The following is a 20,715-nucleotide window of genomic DNA, read 5'->3' on the forward strand; positions in this document are numbered from 1 at the left end:
TATATAAATATATATATATATATATATATATATATATATATATATAATATATATATATATATATATATATTTATATATAAATGATCACAGTCATTTATAAATATATCGCGCCTATCAAATACGTACCACAATTTTAATGGCTAAATACTGATCGAGTTCATATATATAATACATCAGTAAAGAAGGCAATAAAAATGGATACTAAATATAGAAGATTCACATTACAAATTAAATCGTACCGTACAAATGATAAACTTTTTGAAAATAGTATCAATACATGTGTGAAAATCTTTATTTTTTTATAAATAAATAAATTTAACAAAAAAACCATAAATTTTGAAACATAGTTGATGGCAAATGTTTACTTGTCTGTCACATTCTCTCTCTTCTATTAATTGTAAATTGTACAATAGCAAAATTACAAAACAAAACTCACTGTGCATGCCTTCAAGATTTTAAGGAATGGGCCCTTACACCATCTAGGCATGTTACTGTTGGACTGCATCAACAGTAGTACATCATATTATTTTTCTTTTTATTTTTTGTAAAACATTATTTTTCTTTTACGTAGTCAATATTATAATACTTTATTTTATTATTCTGATTGCAACTAATTAATATTTTAATTAACAGGATAAACCATATTTTAACAATCAACGTTTAGATCTTTGGTGATTAAATCGTTGATTCATACATATAAATTTGGATTGATTGAAATTACATGGTATAATACATGTATGGGCATTTAAATAAATGCATGTGTGATCGTCTGTATGAAGAGTGAATTATTTGTAGTAAATGAATGGTCTTAGGGTCAATTTTGTTTAAGTAAATGGAGCAGGTAAAATACTTGACCAATTATCATGAGTTCGATCTTTTTGATATCTCGAATAAATCTATCGTATTGAGTTTTTCTAGTGCGGATTTAGAAACTATTATATTCATCCGAAAATTTATTTAATATAGACGTTATTTAAAATCCACGTCGTCTTATATTTATTATTGAAACGATCATGGAAAGATTTTGTAGGTTGAAAGAAATTACAACTCATCTTAAAAAAAAAATTACAACTTAATAATTTTATCCACCCATCTTAATAACTTATAAGGAAGATAAACTATTTAATATATGAAATAAAAATTATTAAATAATGTATCTAACCAAAATAAAAATAAATAATAGCACAAATATTAATTTAGTTCGCAAGTGTTTTCATGAGCAGCATATTACCGATATAACTCACCGCCGGTTTTTAAATAATTATTAATAAAGTAAAATAAATTATAGCGGAGACCCAAAAAACCCTAAGACGGCTCCACCGGTGTCCGGCGTCCATCAGCTGCGGCCCCGGCTGCCCTGGCCTGCTGAAAGCCGCCCAACTGTCCCAGACTGGCAGACATATTCATGGCGAGGAAGCTACTAGCATCATACCCATTAATCACCGGTTGCTGCTGATGATGACTGGTAGGAAAGAACTGGTGGTGGAAGTCCCTCGCCGCCATACCGCTGCCTAGGAGGTTGATCTGCTGATGGTGGTGGATGAAGCCGCCGTTGAGGTGATTCTGGTACTTAGAGAGCTCGGATTTGGCGCAGCTTAGGTCGATTTGAAGCTGGCGGAGCTGGTGTTGAAGGAGAGAGATGACGCCGACGCAGCCGTAGACGGGGTCGCGCAGCCTCATGTCGGCTTCGTAAGCGAGGGAATTAACGGCGTCTTCACGCTGATGCGGCTGCAGCTCGTTAAGAAGTTTGGTAACGTTGCTGGCGCCGAAGACTTTGTGTACGTTGGCGAATTTCTGCGGCTGATCCGGCGGAAAGTACGGCGCGAAGACGCACTCCGGCTGGCATTTTCGACGCAGGAACTTGCAGGCGGCGCATGGGGAGTTAGATGATGAAGCCATGAAATGGAACCTGGCGTATCTATCAACTAAACTGCCATTAGATAGAATTTCAAGAAATAAAGATCTGCACAGGAGAAGAAGAAACTAAAATTCTATGTATGCAAGAACTGGTTTTAAACATGAAAACGTGGATCTTTTTTCTTTCGACTTTTTGTATGTATATATTACTTCTATGTGACCACACAATATAGAATTTTGAGACAAGACAAGTCATCAAAAACATTCTTCAAAACCTAGTATTTTTTTTTTGGAAAGCATAAATTTCTTAAAACATACAACCCAACAGTAAATTCCGAGTATGAATTTTGTTTAGTCAAAGAAATCAAATATATAATAATCTTGAAGCTAGATGCCTTTGACACATAACATTGGAGAGGCAAATCATTGACAGCTTTAAAGAACTGACCCATAAATAAAGGTCGATTGAATTTAAGAAGATCAAAACCAAAACTACAGAAAAAAAGAATCTCATGACCAAATCTGGAAAATGAACGTTTTCTATACCTGCCGTTTATAAGTCTCCGCGTAGGATCTGTCAAATCTATAATATTCTTCTTCTTAGTGAAGCTTGGCGATCGTGAAATTTTCAACTTCGGGCTGTGTCAAGAAATAACAAGATGTAAAAACAGCTGCAATTAATTTCAAGAGTTAGCATACTGGATCCGGATATATATATATCTGATTCTGGGAACAGATAAAGCTCCATATCTAGCTATCCACTTCCAAACCAGAACCCTAAACATGTTCTCGAGCTCTATTTTTATACAGAAACAGAAAGAGAGCATTAAGTGTAAATTTGCTACGTGAAAACCCTTTTTCAGTCTTGTATAATGTATGGATCTATGCAAGAAAATGAGGTATAATGACAAAAGAGTAGCTCACACTACGATAATCATTTTTGGAATTATTTCCTTTTTGCATGTTAATTAGTGAGTGACAAATCGCTAGAAAATGTGCGGAGAGAGGAGAGAGTGAGAGGGGGAGAGAAGACTATTAATTACCTCACTTACCTGTGAAAATAAGATTTTTGTGAGAAGCCAGATTTTTCCACTATCCGGATTTGATTTTAACACAAGAAATAATAATTACACAATCAAATAAATCAAACGGAAAAAAAAATCAATTAAATTAGAACTATTTAATCACCTGAAACTACTCAAAGAATATATATAATAAAATAAATAAAGAAATGGTATATACCTAGACAGAAATTGGCCCTGTGATTCTGTTCCTCCTCTCGTTGAAAATTTAAAGCGCCTCGATTTCTGCAGTCAATCTTATTCTTCCCTTGTACAGTTCCCTCTTCGGGTTGCGTGTAGTTTGACAAGTAGGTGAAAACAAGTTTGATTCGGGTCTTTGCCTTTTAATTTCCCAGCTCGTTTGATGCACCCTCTCCTGTCAAATTTTCCTCATAATATAAGTTCTTTGCCAGAGAAGTAAAGGTATTTTTTAATCATTCGAATATATTTTTTCGGTATTTTCAAGGATCATGCAAAAGGGTTTTCTTTTAGCAGCAATCTTTTCGCTTACTTAAGTGAATATAAGAAGAAACGAAAGTGTGCATATAAAGATGGTGAAAAGAAGGCAGCGCGGAAGAAAAGGAAGACCCTTATTTCATGAAGAGGGCTAGCTAGAAAGAGATATATATATATATATATTGGAGAATCAAGTGTATGTGTGTGTATTTGACTGTGAAAACAGGTGAAGGAAAGTCCCCCAAGACCAGAGGCAGTGGAAACGGGGAGAAAGCAAAACTATGGCAGCTAAAAATTAGAAAAGCAAAGTTAAGCTCACTCACAGTGGGGCGTGTGTGTGTTATTGCTGATTTCGTGTGCGAGGGGGGGGAGAAAGAAGGAACAAGCATTTGAAGTGACTTTATTGTTATTTTATGGGAGGAATGGGTGTGGGGACTGAGTATATAGGTATAATCACTATGACTATCTTACAATCTCAGAGTACAGAGATTTGAGAGTGAGTTGTCTACTGTCGTGACATGACCTTTCCTCTTCACCTTTTTTCATTATTTTTTTTTAAAAAAATTCATGTTACTGTCTTCTCATTTAGGGTTGGGTTGATGGGGCCAACGTACATGTATCAAAACTCAAAAGCATGTGATTTATGAGAGTTACAGAATTATAAGCTAATCAATCCTAAAAATAAGGGATAATAATTTTTTTTGTTCGTTCTATTTTAGAATTTGGTTCACATATAAATATCTGAAGTTTGTTTTTGATGCATTATTAATTTTGTTTTTTTAAAATTTTAGTCTTAATTCATCGGAATGATGACGTTAATGTGATATCGAAAATTAATGAAATGATGTCAGAAATGTTGACATGTTCGACACCATGTTGGCAATTGGATCAAAATATCCGAAAATTTAAATATAGGGAACTAAAACAAAAATTTGATTAGTTAATAGAATAAAATCCAAAATTTGGAGAGTTAGTGATCACAAAAAGTTATTTCTCTAAAAAATAATTAAGGTTTTGTTTGAATGAAAATATTTGAAATCCATGAAATTATATATATTTTCATTGTTTAGATAACTTACACAAAAGAAATTCAAGTATATATCTAATCTCCATACTAATTTACACCATAATCATAAAAAAAAGTACGATGAATTTCATTTTTTTAGAATATTGAAGTTATTTAAAATTCATTGTACATAGTATAATTATGAGTATGTCTTTTGTGATACGGTCTCACGATTTTTTATCTGTGGGACGGGTCAAGTTTACCGATATTCAAAATAAAAAGTAATAATCTTAGCACAAAAAAATAATATTTTTTTCATGGATGACCCAAATAAGATATTCGACCAACGAAATTAATCCATGAGACCGTCTCACAAGAATTTTTTGTGTATAATGATAAGCTAGATAATTAAAAAGATGAATTTGAGTTTGTCTCTAATTAACTTATTTGACAATGAAAATAAATTTGAAACCATGCATTAGAAATGACTCAATCCAAATAAAAGTAAGAGTATTTTGCAAATTGCAACTGAGATATTGAAATATGTGATATGGGGATCCATATGAATTCTCAAGATTAAATATGTAATTCTTAATTGGAAAAATATCATTGTAGTTCTATTTATATTGATGTATGACATTTCTAATCATGTATTATTTTTTGAATCAATTATAGTTTTATAACTATGTTTTTATTATCAATTTAAACCATTTTCTCTAAATAAAATAATTAAAGCAATAATTTTATTTTTAAAATTTTTTAATCACGGAGTCAAAAAATCTGTTGTGACATGTAAATGTATTTATCAATATAAGTATAAAAATTTAATAATGATATTGGTTGTTAAATCACATTTTTTTTGCGAAAAATACTATAATTAATCGTCGGAACATAATTATATGATTATAATTGATTCAACAAAATATCAGTGACTAAAACTGTCACGACTCAATATCTACATAACTAAAATTGCCACTTCATCTTCTTACCTTTTTATGTATATAAAGAATACAATCATTAATATTCTGTCGATGCTGGATCCGATCGAGTAAATAAACATGAAAGTGGGATGTTGCCCTTAAGTTTGTGCATCCAGTTTGGCTTTGAGTCACCTGTCCTGATTTTAAATCGACTATTTATGGCTTTGTGGGCAGTTGATTTGGTCTAATTAGGTCACTCAGGTTTGGTTAATTAGGGTATTCAGGTATATACTGTGCAATACATACATAAATTGAATGTTGTTTGAAATATTTTGGTTCGAATTGTTAGTTTGTCACTGTGCATGCGTAGCTTGTCACGTTTTTTTGACATATTGATATTATTTTCCATTTCTAGTTATTATTTTTTTCCCCGGCTTTTCAGAAATAATTAAAGAACTGAAATCAAATAAAAATGTAACTATAAAAATGTATATTAGTAAATATTAAATATAAATTCTATCATTTATGCTTAATAATCCCAAAAGCGTGCAATAATTTTTATATAAATTTTCGATAATCAAAATCGTTGGTTTGTCGACGTACGCTTGCTTGGCTTCCTAATCACACTTGGTTATACACGGATAACGATTTAAGAAATATAAATGTATCGTTTCATCAACTTTATATTATATAATTCTTAGATAATCAATGTAAATGTATTGTTTTATTTATTATGATAATCATTATATTATCTATACAATTTATTCATTTATTATGAGCGAGCTCCTTAGAATCTTCAAATTTTGGTAAAATTTTGCTGATCGAACTCAAAAAAATAACGATCATAATAATATAAAAAAACAATTATTAGGAACAGAAACATAAACCAAATAAATTTATTAAAAAACTAAAAATACGATTTTATTTAATAAAATTAAATAAAAAAGAACGCAGAAATATATTTATCTTACGTAAGTATTTATTATATAGAAAAAAAATTAACTTATACAAATGCAATGTGTACTTAAGTTTTCATGGAGTATTGTGACATCGGACATATAATATTCTGGTGAAAATTTAACTAAATATTCAAAAAGAAGAAAAAATTATTGCAGTAAAATAAATGATTTGTCAATATATGCTCAATGCTATAGCGATTTTGCTGAGGGAAAATATTTTTTAAACTACTTGGGAGAAAAGTGGATTCAATATTTGTTTTTTAAGAAAAGAAACAAAAGTTGATCCAAGGGTGTTGAATTCTGTCTGGAAGGGGACTGTGCGCAGGCTATTAAAGGCCCGATCAAACCAAAATAATGCGTCTTTTATTACCAAAATATATTATAATTTACTCGGAAAATATCATTTATCACTAGTATGAAAATTAGAAAGAACATAAAATATTTTATGAAAAATAAATGATCATATACTCCTCTATATTTTGAAATTTAAGCAATGATCCCTCCTTTTTTTAATCCAAATTTTATTTTAAAAGTGAAACAACAAACATTATATCAAAATAGTGTTTATTTTATATTAAATTAATTAAAAATAATTTTTAAAATTATTTATCAGTATTCTTTGTTAAGAAAAATAGTTGATCAAATCATTAGTGTTTAATAAGTAACAATAAGACATCACATTTAATTGTTCTTCTTCCATGACAGAGGCCCATCTCAAATCTCTCAAGAAACTAACAGCATCGAGTTTGATACAGATGATTCTTTTCTTGGATATATATCTTATTATGAATCATATATAGAACAAAATTACTGCTCCTAAATACTAGGAAAACACGAAGGAAGTTTCATCTTGCAAAGCTTAAACTGGTTTCATATCTGGTACGTTTAGTGATGAGGAGTCAAGATTCGATTTTGGAATATTGAGCGTTGGGATAATGGGATCTCTTCTTCTTGGTGTAACTGTCATCGTTAAGCCTTCTGTTGTATGAATTGTTGCTCCTGTAGTCATTTTAACCTGCAAAGCAACGTACATGACACAGAGAACATCAGTATTTTTAAAATATTTGTGTTACAATCGGAATGTGCGACTCACAGGAGGTGCTCCGAGGGCCATTTGGAAGTCGAATCTACGAACAAGCATGGCCACAGCTACTATATTCTGAAATCAGTAGATATGTTATAGCTAGTAATTTTATCACGAGTTGCGAGACGGAGATATTAGCACTCGATCAATTTAGAATAAATCACCTCAAATGAAGCAAACATGTCTCCGATGCATTTTCTTGGTCCTCCACCAAAAGGCAAGTAGCTGCAAAAGCAAAATTAACGACACTTCAACGTTCTCATTTCATTTATACAGGGTGGTACAATGAAACAAAATTCCTACTAGACTCTGAAGTTGCATTTCCGAACAGGCAACTAACAATCTCTCACCGTTTTTTGTAGCTTAAAATTTTAATTTATTTTATGTCATGGGTACTTTCGTAGTTCAACTTTGTTACTTCTTGGTAAAAGGGAACTGAACAAAACAACTAAAAATAAGTAAACGGTGTTATATTTCTGAACTAGTTGTATCAAAAAAATAATTCACACCTGAAATTTTGATTCGATTCATTGGGATTAGGACCATCTAAGGGCCATCTTTCAGGATTGAACTTGTCAGCATCTTCCCAATGTTTCGGGCAACGATGCAAATTCCAAACAGAAATGAAAATATCTTCTCCACTGCATGAAAATCACATACATGAGAAGGAAGCAATTACGAAAAATCAAGATTCAGAGGGAAAGAAACCAACCTTTTAATCGGGTACTCTCCGAGTACGTCATCTCCAAGAGACCGACGAATCAAAACAGGTGGCTGGGGATAGAGTCTTAAGGACTGTAAAATATTGGGATGCGTTAAAGATATTTAAATGTAAAGATGCTAAAACCGCAAAAATAACAGATGATATTTGGCAAAGGCATTTTCTCACTTCATTAATGACTCGAGTAGTATATTTAAGCTTCTTCATGTCTTCCATGGTCGGGAATCGATCGCCCAAAACTGAATCAACCTAAGAGCAAACAATGCAGCACTACAGTTATCACATGCAAGTGAGGGATGTCAAGTCAAGAAGATCCAGAAAAGTAGTTTTGACCCACCTCATTTTGAAGCTTTGCCACGACAGTAGGTTCCTGCAGGTTATAAGAACATAAATGGGAATAGAGGTATCATAAGTTGTGTCCTGGAAAGGATTTAAATGCCCAGAACACCACCTTGGAAAGAAGATAAAAGGTCCACGTGAGTACTGCGGCAGATGTTTCATGTCCAGCTATCAGCATTGTCATTAGATCATCACGGAGTTGTTTGCTCGAGACCTACAAATGACAGCATGAGAACCTAACTGCCATCATCAAATTCATTTGTCAATGCATACATTCAAATTACAGAACTGGTTATTATACATCATCCCCAGATGCTAACAGGAAATGAAGAATACTAGGATCTTGTTCATTCATGTATTCCTCGTGAAACAGCAACTCTTCTTCGTCTACCATCCTCTGCAAATCCAAGAAATCAAAACAAAATAAACTTCCCAACAAAAACTTTATTTATGATACAAATGGTGATAGTCGATGATAGTACAGGAAAATGGTAAAAATTAGTAGAAAGAATAAGCAAGCATATGATATGACATAAAATAATTATACCTTACATATGGCAATCAGATCATCAAGTGTATCATTGATCAGCTTCAGAGCTGCGTTGACCTTCTTCAGCTTCGGTGAAATATCTTTCCATATGGGAATCTCCCAAAGTGGAATCGGCGCAATGCTACGATCTTCTGCTTCTCGCAATACAGTGTATACAGCCTGCTCTAGGCCAGATGCAATGTATTAAACAGTGACATGTTAACAAGTAATTGGATGAAATCATACAAAGAAAAAACCAATACCTCGATTATTCCAGTATCAACTTCTAAGGAATCAAAATCGTAGTTAAACACTGCTTTCCCAATGATATCTAATGTCAAACGGGAGAAAAGGGACTCCATCTCAACATCCTCACCATCAGATGCAGCAGCATCGAGCTTTTTGCAGAGTCTGTCTGTGGCTGCTCCAAACAGCTTAAGCACTGCTGCTACAAACTAAATTTAGCATTGAGACGTAATATCAGAGAATAACATATAAGGAGCAATATTCATACAAGATAAGAAAACCAATTATATATTTCAGTTTGAGCATCTCTCCCACTAGAATATATACCGTCACAAAAAATAGAAGAGAGAAATATATACGAATTTTTTACAGCCATCCCAGTACTACCTTCTGATGCAATGCTGGAACTATAGCCCGTCTCCTGACACGCCATACTTCCCCATCAGCAGGTATAAGCCCTTTCCCCATCACAAAATCAAGAATTTCAGCTAAAATACCCTGGTAACGAGACCGAACATGGGTTTTATCATGAAGATCATGATTGCATAATAGGAAAGAAAAACCATGCACTTTTACACTACTTTACCTTCGAATAACCTTTTGGATTGTCTTTCAAAATATATTTAGCAATTGCAGGATCCGACACTATTAAAAATGACTGCAATGCAAGCCTCAACACGATTACTCACTGAAATTACATTTTCAAGAGAAGGCATTAAAGGAAAAGGGAAAGCGAACCTTCGGACCGAATGTTAGCCTAAAAATTCCACCATAAGTTAAGTAAAGCTCATATAGAGGAACGAAGAAGGCCTCGCTTCTGATGGCAGAAATTGATCCTTTTGCCTCTGGGATTCTCGGGTAGTCCAAAGAACCTCCCGTCAAATTGAATATGAAGTCAAGCAACTCTTCCGGCACGCCAAATTTCAACAACTTGTTTTTCGTTTGCGATTGAAAGCTATCATAGACAAGAAAAAGACACACACAAATGCACAGTCAAGCTAGTCTTTTTAGCTACTAAACAAAGAACAGATAGAAATTCCGATTCACACTTAGCCTTCTTGACTGTAAATTCACCGGAGGATATTCGTGTCGACAGCTCGACACGGCGCTTCTCTTCTAAAAGCATCTCCACTTCCTTTACGGTGTCGTTTTGGAGAGCATCGCCATCACTCCCGCTGGGACCTCTCCCATTACTCGAATACGAGCAGCTAATCAACCAACCACTCCCTGAACATGCGATTAACCAAAAAAATCACCCAAACAAAAACCATAAACTCCCAGATTATACATGGTGCAACTCGAACTGTACTCACCAACGTTTCGCCTAAGCTTAAGTTCGCGCTCGAGTCTGCTTCTGTGCGATTTAGTGTTGACGATTTGGGGGAAGAACTGAGGAAAAGAGAGGTTGGCAGCCATTGTTTTCTAGAGAGAGAGCGGGAACACGGATAATGCTGGTGAAGAATGACTCTCTGATTATTATGATTGGAACGGAGCACCTTTGCAGGAAAAGGTTCAAAAAAGGCTAATGTACAACTGATTGGGCTCCATGTTCTACGAAAATGGAGCCGTCCGTCGTCCCACCGTTGTACACGAAAAAGGCATGGCGTTAGCAATAACCTCCACCAAACCACTAACGAACAAGAAGAGGTATCTTTTTCCGTGTCGGCACTTTAACGTTCTCACCTTTCATTCCCTTGAGTACTTTAAATAAAATAAAATAATTATTATACTTTTAATTATGATTTTCAGCACATTTTAAATAAGTGCAAAATAAATTTCCAGCTATTTACAAATATATTAGCAGTAGACTACTAAATATTTAGGGTCTAAACTAGTTCACACTGACGAATTTTTCAATTTAAAAAATACTAACCTATTTTTATTTAGAGCATGAACAATTCATTATTAAACTTGTAAGAAAATGCACAAATCGGCTCGACTCATTTTACGTATGTGTGATCGAAACATGTTAAATAAGAAAATGCATGCAAAGATGGCGTTAAAGATTATTAGTTTAATAAAAGTAGAAGAAACAAAAAAGTATGTGTTTATGCTAATAAAAATGTTTGATATATTGAAGTAATTGGGATCAAGATCTTCTGCAGTGGAAAACGCCCACAGCAGAGGATGCTATGCACCTTGTTTTAGTCCAACACTATTAAAAAAAACTTATTTTTTTAAAAAAAATTGGTATCTTTATATTTTAATTTTTTCAAAATCAAAATTATATTTTTTATATAAAAATATGTGACTAATAATCCAATTTAAAGTTACAATTTTATTTTGGTTACAAATATATATTGTAGGGGTAAAATGACGTATCTCTTATTAAATTTCATTTTAATATTAAAAAAAAATTGAATGTACCGTGGTTTTTTCTTGTTCGTTCGGAATCACATATTTGTAACAAAAAAATTAAATTTTTATTAACATTTTTTAAAAAAAAGAGTGAAAAAGTTATAAACAAAAAAATAACAAGAGAGACGTCATTTTACCCCCACAATATATATTTGTCACCAAAAATAAAATTGTAACTTTAAATTGGATTATTAATCACATATTTTAATATAGAAATTATAATTTTTTTGAAATAATTAAAATATAAAAATATCAATTTTTTTTTTGTAAAAGCAAGATGTCACTCGACTTATTTGGATGGGCCGAAGAAATACGCTATGCCTTGCAATATTTTCCTAAAAAAATAGGCCTTACAATTATCCTTTCAATGCCACTTTTTTCCAAATATATTTGATTTATGTGATTTATGTCCTATTAATGCATGTGACTTTATTTTGTTAAATTTACTAGTCATGCAGCCCATCGTACTCTCCAGATGTTAAAGAAAATTCATGGATGAATTATTGACTGATTGAATCATCTGATCAGTCCAGGGTACTACTCTAGGGTAACGTTTGGTTGAGGTGATTGGGTAGGATAGATAATTTTATCCTACTCTATCCGGTGTTTGGTTGGGGTGATTATTTAACCAAGTCAATCCCTCCTATGAATGATTAGGTTATATTAGGTAGGTTAAAATAATACTTTCTCATCCCCTAGGATTATTTATCCCACTCTTAATACCTCCTATTTTTCCAATTTTACCCTTCTCCTAAATTCAAACTCACCACCACTTCCCGCCACCGACTGCCGCCTCCACAACCGCCGCCGGCCGACCACCGGTCGACCGCCGACGGACCGCCAACCACGGCCGAGCACCGGCCGACAGTCGATGTACCGCCGGCAGACAGCTGTTTAGCGACGGTTTGTAAAAAACCGTCGCAAATAGCGACGGTTTTTTTTCAAACGGTCGCTAAATGTCAAATTTTTTAGTAAGTAAAATAATTCAAAACCAGATCGGCGACGGTTTCTTAAAAACCGTCGCTATTAGCGACGGTTTTTAAAATCCGTCGCTAATTTTCCGGATACTGCCACCATTTCCGACCGGCCGCCGCCGTCGCGAAGGGGAAGGGCAATTTCGTCTTTTCATCCAAAAATTCAAAATTATCCTACACTTAAAAGTCTTACCAAACATAATATTATTTTACACAATATATTACAATCCTACCAAAATCATTTTCTTTATCATTTATGTACTAATCATTAGTTTATCCTATCCTTCCAACCAAACGCAGCCTAGATATATTCATATTTTATTTTAGTTTCGTATAGTTCTCCCCTCATTCATGAACTAATCAAAATACGGCAAATTAGTTCTTTCAACCTCTTATAATAATATATGTGGAATTACTTTGAGCGTTTTTTAAAGCTCAAAGATAACGGTTTATTTGTTTTTTCAACATCTTATAATTTTATTTTCTTATAGTTCTCCCCTCATTCATGAACTAATCAATATACTTTGATCTTTACAAAAACTGTGTCTGCACTAGGCTCGATTCCATCAAAAAGTAAACGATTTATATATGCAATCAATCGCCTTTGTCCCAATTTCTAGGTTTGTCCGCCCTTAATATGATCATAATATACGTAAAAATATTAACCAAACAAGAAAATTTCAAATAACACAGTTTTTCTACGCATCAAGATCAAATCACCACTACCTATACATATATATTATATATAGTGGCAAAACCATAGAATAATAAACAATAAATCGCCTCACCTAAAACTAAGGCTTAATATTGATTCATCCGAACCTTGAGATTATACACCAAGAATTGTCAAATAAACCAAAATAAAAAGGCATTAAAATCCAGAAAACCCCCCGGATCACATCGAAAAGCAAACAATTTGACCCATCTGACGTGTATATATATATATATATATATATATATATATATACGTATATATAGCTCTAACCATATTATATTTTTAATCCTAAGTATAATATATATATATATATACGTATATATAGCTCTAACCATATTATATTTTTAATCCTAAGTATAATATATATATATATATATACACATCATATTATACGTATGAGTATCTGTATTAGTATATTTTGACATATAATGTGGGACATGAACCATCCATACATTTTGGGGCTATGACATGCAAGTATGCCAGCTATGCTCAGTTTGAAGCTGAACACGTGGCTCATACCCTCCTGGTGCGACACGTGCCCATACGCATAAAAGATAAGCCAAGCGCCGCTTCGTAATCTGTACAGGCACTTGGTCGATCCTACTGCGTTTCTCGATCGTATGATCGATGTACCAGAATTATTGCTCATTTTTTAAAGTTTAAGCTGGTACATAATAATGTAGACAAAATTATTGGATATAGACGGCTGTCAGTTAATGATTTTGATTTCGATGTACATCGATGCTATCAAATCAAAGCGTTACCTGGATCAGGAGAATTCAGGTGAAAATTGGATATAGTTGGGTTTGAGTGCCTTGACAGATCGTCATTTGTATCACCGATAAAACGTTAAAATTATTGGAAAATCCACGAGAAAACTACACTTATTGAATATTGCAAATTAGTTTCCTTAAAATTATAATTTTGTAAATCTAATATTATAATTATTTAAAAAGTTCAAATGTGTTTGGAGAAGTAAAAAAGAATCATTAATCACATCCAAACATATATAATTACGAGTGAGATAAATGAATGGTGTGGCGGTGATGACACCCACGGCTTTAACTTTGTTAAACGACGACACGTTTCACTGCTTCACCTTGCTGACACTTATTTGCCGAAACCCTCCTGACAAAAAAGAATACCCTACATTTGAAGCAGGGAAAATTAAGGAGCTGATATATCATGGAGCCGGTGAAGAAGACGACTGTGGGGCGGTCCAGAAAGGGTTGCATGCGTGGCAAAGGCGGACCGGATAACGCGCTCTGCACCTACAGGGGAGTCCGCCAGCGGACATGGGGCAAGTGGGTCGCTGAGATCCGCGAGCCCAACCGCGGGGCAAGAGTATGGCTCGGGACTTTCAACACGTCCCTCGAAGCCGCGTATGCTTACGACGACGCTTCTCGGCGCCTCTATGGCTCGAGCGCAAAGCTCAACCTCCCGCCTCCTGCAGCGGACCACAACAGCGACAGCTGTGGAGAGACCGTTCTTCCTACGTTTCCAACTAGTGAGATGAGTGAAGATTTATGGGTGCAGGGTTGTCATCATGGAGATGAAGCGAATTGCTACGAATTGTGGGACACACCGGTGGCTCCGTCTCTGCTTGATGATAAGCAAGATTCGAGCTGACCGGAATTCCAACCAGAAAATAGTTCTCTCCCTCAATGGGAATGGACTATATAGGAATTCAATATCCTTATATTTTCATATACTAGCTAGTTATCTAGATCAAATAAACCTTGGTTTTTAATGTGTGATTTTGTTCTTTTTCGGTGTTTGGACGCAGACATACGGGGTGACAATCGTTGAGGGAACTTGCACGCAAAAAGCGTTAATTATGCATTTTGTTTTTGGGTGATGCGCGTGTCTCTGTCTTTAATAGCATGATTCTACGGGTGCCGTGCCCTTAAGTAGTACCTTCTTCTTGGTGTGGTTTTTGTATCATATCCGTATATTAAGCTGGATTATTGGGAGGCAATCAAATTAGGTTATGGTAAAATTTGTGTGAGATGATCTAACGTGTCATATTTTGTGATACAAATATCTTATTTGGGTCATCCATGAAAAAATATTATTTTTTATGCTAAGGGTATTACTTTTTATTGTGAATATCAGTAGAGTTGACTCGTCTCACTGTTACTTTTTATTGTCAATATTGATAGGATTGTGAATATCACAAAAAACCTAGTCTTAGTTTAAACTATTCTAACTACTAAATAAATCATTACAAAATTATGATGCTATCAACGGTCATCTAAAAAAGTGAAATTTTCTTATTATTTGATTCACGTCTGAAAACCGAATTGATACTTGAATACTTGATGCGTGGATTTCCCTTTTCTTCAGACTTTAGAAAATTAGAACACGATAAATTCATTAAATTAATATAGTGGCTGCTCACTTTGTTGTTTAGTGAAAAAAAATTGTGAAAGAAATTTATGCAAGTGAATTATATATTGAAATTAAAAATATATATATGAGAAAATAAATTAGTTTTTAATCTGAGTATACATGCTTTAGTAATCGAAATATGTGGCATCACCAATAGGAGAAAAGAAATTGATATTATTCATTAATAACAAGCAAGGATTGGTTTTGGAAACTAAGATTTGAAATATATAATAACTAAAATTATCCAAATAAATGAAATTTTGGAATTAAAGACTTTGCAATAAAATTTTCGAGTAAAAAACAGATCCTAAAATATGCTATGGTCAAAATGCTTTGTGAGTCATGACGAGTTATGACCATCAATCTTAATTGTCCTTTTAACCTACTAATAATAATTGCAACTGCCCATTAATATTAGCTGGAATTTGGAGGCTTCATTGCACATATATATATATACAGCGATCCATTTCGCACCAATTCAATTAGCACAAATACAGATGTTCTCCTAAAATAATTCATTAATTTCTCTATTTTTCGATATATTAACTGATATTATTTTGTGCTTCAATGAAAATCGGTAACGGACAACATCAAAAGTTTTGTTATCTTTGCTCTGATTTTGGCACTAGGAAATCTGGTCAATTTCGCAAAAGGAAAGGCATACTCCGTATTTGGAGAGTCGTCGAAGGACAATGGCAACAACTACCTTGTAACGAACTGTACTTTTACTATTTAAAAATGTACGGAAAAATTTAAAATTTTCTTGAGTGCGAAAATAAAGTCAATACGGTCATCACTACATCATCCATTCACCGATAAAATTTTTTTTAAAAGATAATCTTGCTCAAATCGTCTCGCACCAAACATAAAATCAGAGTATAAATATTCTCATGCTTAAAATCTTTAAAATAAAGTGGGCGGTCCTCGGGTCTAGCCTCCCGCTCAGTCCAAGTCTGCCCTTTGATCGCCACCTCCTGTCTATTCAACAACATACTCACCTGCATCGACCAAGTCTAGTGAGTCTAAAGGTTCACGTGGACCTCAAATTTATACGGGACGTCACAATACCTAGTCACCACCGTCAGTTTCGACGCACCACCTCACGGATTCGACTACCTTTCTTATACTGTAGCGTCTTGAGACGCATGACGTGAACATCGGCAATTTCTTGGATTTTAATAATTGAATTAACCAAAAACATTAAGCTTTCCCAAATATTTTGAATCTAAAAATAAATTAAACTTTATTCAACAAATTCACTTCTTACAACCCAAAGAAAAACCAAACTTAATGTTCAACTTATTTAAAATAATTGTCAACACTACATAAAGAACTAATAATTTTTCTAGTCGAATCAACATCCTCAGAATTCAATAGATTCTTGATCTTCTATCCCATTTTATGAAAGGAAATGTAAAGGGTAAACAATATGACCGTCATTCAATATAGAGAACATATTTTCAAGTTTAAACACATAATATTTATATTGCAGATTTTGCTATTATATCAGAATTTTGTTATAATATGATGATAGATTGTATATTGATATTTATATTGCAGATTTTGCTATTATATCAGAATTTTGTTATAATTTTGATGAACTTTTATATTCGATGTTACCTAATATTTTGATAAATTGAATTTTTGTATTGAATTTTTTGTGGCGATAAAAATCGTGGTGCATGTATCATCAGTCAAACATTGAATCGGAGTTAGGTGGATAGGATATTTGTCATGATCAATCCTTTTGTGCGTATATATAAAATACATTCAAAATTAGTTTATTTTTTCCTTCTTTCCTCCAAAAAAAGTACTGGGTATTATATGTAACCCTGTAAAAATATACAACAAGCATATCTGTGTGCGTTTATGTGAGAAAGAAGGGGGTGATACTGATAGTGATGGGAAGAATTGGATAGAGGTCATTTTCGAAGTTCAATTTTGTGTTGGGCTGTTTTAGGGTTTAAAGAGGAGAGCATGGACTTGGAATTGAAGATTGTCTGTTTTTACCCAGTAATGGTTTCTGATCAGCACTATTCCTGGTTTTGATTTCTTTCTTTCTTTGTTCTCACTTAGATTACACTGAATGAAATGGTTACTGTTTATTTAAGCAAACTTGAAGGGTTTTCGATTTTTCTTATTTATATTCTGGTCTTGGCATCCTTTCTTGTCATTTTCTCCGAAAAGTCTTTGGCCATTTCCAGTACCGATTTGAAGCACGCATGGCTTGAAAGGATTCAGAGGCATTTGGAGAAGATTAATATATAAGCCTTCTGTACTCATCATTCAGGTCACTCTAGTTTATTCATCATGATTAACTCATACTGATATATTTCGAGATTATGTCTGTGTGTGTGTAATTTTCCATTATTTTGTTGGTTTTCTCTCGATTATTTTCAGAGCCCAGATGGAGATATTATCGACTGTCTGCATAAAAGAAAACAGCCGGCTTTGGATCATCCTCTTCTTAAGAATCACAAGATCCAGGTACACATCAGTGGAACTCTCAAATTTTCTCTCTTTGTGACTCTCTTTCACGCACAAAAATCCAAAAAAGTACTTGTACGTGGGATTGACGTCGAGATGAGGATGATCCGTACTTGTGGAATCCTCGATAAAAATGAAAAAAATTTCTTCTCAAGTGTATCTGCATATATACACAATTTAGTCATTTGAATCATCCTCGACAACCCGCATACAGAGAATTCGGCCAGAAATGCCAAAGATGATGAAAATGGCCAAAACACAAGGAGTGGCTCACAAGAATAGTGACAACACCAGTCATATTGGTGGAAGATCAAAGACTAACGCTTCGTTTGGTTTGGCAGATAAAAGAGTGGATTGTGTAATAATAATTATTTGTCATTTGTTCTTCTCACTGATTGATAGGCCCAATTTTATCTCTGGGCCTGTGCAAATTGGACGAATCTGCTGCTCTTCACGCAAACTACGTCTTGCAAGTGCTTAATGACCCTTCAAATTCTAATGCCATCTATAGAAAGTTCCTTTTCTGACAAGAGTTTAAGTTTCTGTAGAACAACACGAGAGTGTAAATTTTAGAATTACAATTCATCTAAATATTTGAAAATGTAAATAAGTTGCAGATGACATTTCAAATTCACGGTTCTGATGTTGGATAATGGAATGACATCTCAATCCAAGGTATCATGATCAAGAAAAACATGTGAATACCAATTTTTTTCCCCTTGAAAACAAAAGCGTTGCCAAACTGCTGCTACTATCTCTTGCATAAAACAAGCAACGCGAAGACAAAATTGAAAATAACACAGTTTGATTCTTGCCACCTAAATATTAGATGTTCAGTCGAAATACTTCCTTGTAAAGTTCTAATCCCTTAGGAAGGTAGAACTGCACTGACGGTATCAAATCAGCTATTTATTTTCCCAACTGTCCTATCAAACTTTAACTCATCCTCGTGTGGAAGGTCTAAAAAACAAAATTATAACTCGTCTATCAAAAGTAGTTGAATAAAATTTAAACTTCCTTTGTCATCATCCAGGATCCAAAACTGGGCCATTGGTGGATGGGCTTGGAGACAACACATTGGTGGGATATTGGCCTGCTGAGATTTTCATACATTTATCGGACCGGGCCACGATGGTGGAATGGGGAGGAGAGATTGTGAATTCTCGGGCCAAAGACGAGAACACATCTACTAAAATGGGCTCAGGCCATTTCGCAGATGATGGGTTTGGTGGAGCGAGCTATTTCAAAAATCTAGAGATCGTGGACTCAGACAGCAGCCTAAGCTCGGCCCAAGATATTACGACCCTAGCCGATAACGCAAATTGTTACGACATCAAGAGGTTCGTTCGATCGTGGGTGTGGGGGCAATGTCCACACCACATATGAATGGTTGAGATTCCACTTTATGGGAAAAAAAAATTAAAAAAAAATTGGACCAGAAAAAATTCCGGCCATTGGATGTAACCTACGGGTAAGATGGAATAATCCAACATCAAGAGCTCATACAACATAGATTGGGGCACATATTTCTACTATGGTGGGCCAGGGAAAAGTCAAAATTGCCCATGATTACCAATTTATTTATTTTTTAAAAAAATATAAAATTCTAAGAGAGTGGAATTATGTACAATCTCCAAAAATGTTTCCGTTTTGTTTTTGTGGCAAATTTTGTATTGGAATATTATATTTATTGGTAGTATAAAGTGTATTTCACTATTGAAAAAAACTTGTATGAGACGGTTTCGCGGGTCGTATTTTGTGAGACATATATCTTATTTGGGTCATCAATGAAAAATATTACTTTTTACACTAAGAGTATTATTTTTTATTGTGAATATTGGTGAGGTTGACCCGTCTCACAGATAAAGATTCGTGAGACCGTATAACAAAAGACCTACTCTTCTCTATTTTAGTTTCTTTCACCAATGTCTGATTTGATTAAATTTAGTGTTATGCATGTATATGAAAGAAAAACCAGATTTACATTGTAAAAGCAAATATAGTGAGAGTCAAAGAAGTAAATGATGGATTAATAGGTTCTGCTGATCGATCTTACAAATTGTGATTCTTATGTGTTTATTCGTTTGACACTTTATTCATGCAATTAAACAAATATGTTTACTGTATTGACATCAGAGTAAGGTGGATACGATTGGACATACAACTCTTCCGTGAGATATATCGATTTGATCTCTATTTAAAATGAAACAATAATTTTAACATAAAAAAGTAATATTATTTCATGACATCTGTCTTACAAAATTAACTTATGATACGGTTTGATAGGATATTTTGTGTACTAAATAGTTAGATTGACACTTTATGTTTTAAAAATTCCAACCTAAATTACTAAAGTCACCACTTTGTACAAATATTAATGGTATCCAATTAGGCAAATCAATTTGGTGAAAAAAAAAAAAAACTTTCTTGGCATCCGTACAACGTAAGAAAACAAAGATGTTTCCAAACTCGTAGAGCATCCACATTCGTTGGGTGTTTAAACATCCACCAACTCATCAAAAAGCATGAGGTCCACTGCCACATAATCATTATAACAACATATCTCTTTTAACCACATTCCTTTTAACATTCAAACTCATTATTTATGGGTC

The 20,715-nt window shown here is 33.8% G+C and overlaps 3 protein-coding genes across 13 annotated transcripts; 1 reads left to right on the forward strand and 2 right to left on the reverse strand.

Annotated features, from left to right (window-relative positions):
• Nucleotides 1-1,058: 1,058 nt before the first annotated feature.
• On the reverse strand, nt 1,059-3,788 carry LOC140816990 (protein ASYMMETRIC LEAVES 2-like). 11 transcript variants are annotated; one of them, XM_073176529.1, is made up of 4 exons: nt 3,698-3,788; nt 3,100-3,294; nt 2,404-2,496; nt 1,060-1,930 (listed from the first exon to the last, which is right to left on the reverse strand). In XM_073176529.1, exon 4 carries the CDS (start codon nt 1,897-1,899, stop codon nt 1,306-1,308), a length of 594 nt encoding a protein of 197 aa, XP_073032630.1. In that variant the 5' UTR covers nt 1,900-1,930; nt 2,404-2,496; nt 3,100-3,294; nt 3,698-3,788; the 3' UTR covers nt 1,060-1,305. The 11 variants fall into 11 exon arrangements, with proteins under 11 accessions (XP_073032632.1, XP_073032631.1, XP_073032638.1 ...); XM_073176531.1 differs by having other exon boundaries at nt 1,059-1,925; nt 3,100-3,751; XM_073176530.1 differs by having other exon boundaries at nt 1,059-1,918; nt 3,100-3,750.
• Nucleotides 3,789-6,894: 3,106 nt separating this feature from the next.
• On the reverse strand, nt 6,895-10,769 carry LOC140817157 (protein LUTEIN DEFICIENT 5, chloroplastic-like). The gene is made up of 16 exons (XM_073176787.1): nt 10,492-10,769; nt 10,228-10,405; nt 9,917-10,133; nt 9,765-9,836; nt 9,566-9,676; nt 9,196-9,387; nt 8,951-9,112; nt 8,705-8,800; nt 8,516-8,617; nt 8,402-8,434; nt 8,233-8,313; nt 8,056-8,138; nt 7,853-7,984; nt 7,508-7,568; nt 7,353-7,418; nt 6,895-7,274 (listed from the first exon to the last, which is right to left on the reverse strand). The coding sequence occupies exons 1-16, from the start codon at nt 10,592-10,594 to the stop codon at nt 7,119-7,121; spliced, it is 1,845 nt and encodes a 614-aa protein (XP_073032888.1). The 5' UTR covers nt 10,595-10,769; the 3' UTR covers nt 6,895-7,118.
• Nucleotides 10,770-14,410: 3,641 nt separating this feature from the next.
• LOC140817276 (dehydration-responsive element-binding protein 2G-like) lies at nt 14,411-14,854 on the forward strand. Its single transcript, XM_073176918.1, has one exon. The coding sequence runs from the start codon at nt 14,411-14,413 to the stop codon at nt 14,852-14,854; it is 444 nt and encodes a 147-aa protein (XP_073033019.1).
• The last annotated feature ends 5,861 nt before the right edge of the window (nt 14,855-20,715 follow it).

The sequence above is a fragment of the Primulina eburnea genome, chromosome 16, assembly GCF_022965805.1.
Source record: "Primulina eburnea isolate SZY01 chromosome 16, ASM2296580v1, whole genome shotgun sequence".
Classification (NCBI taxonomy): Eukaryota; Viridiplantae; Streptophyta; class Magnoliopsida; order Lamiales; family Gesneriaceae; genus Primulina; species Primulina eburnea.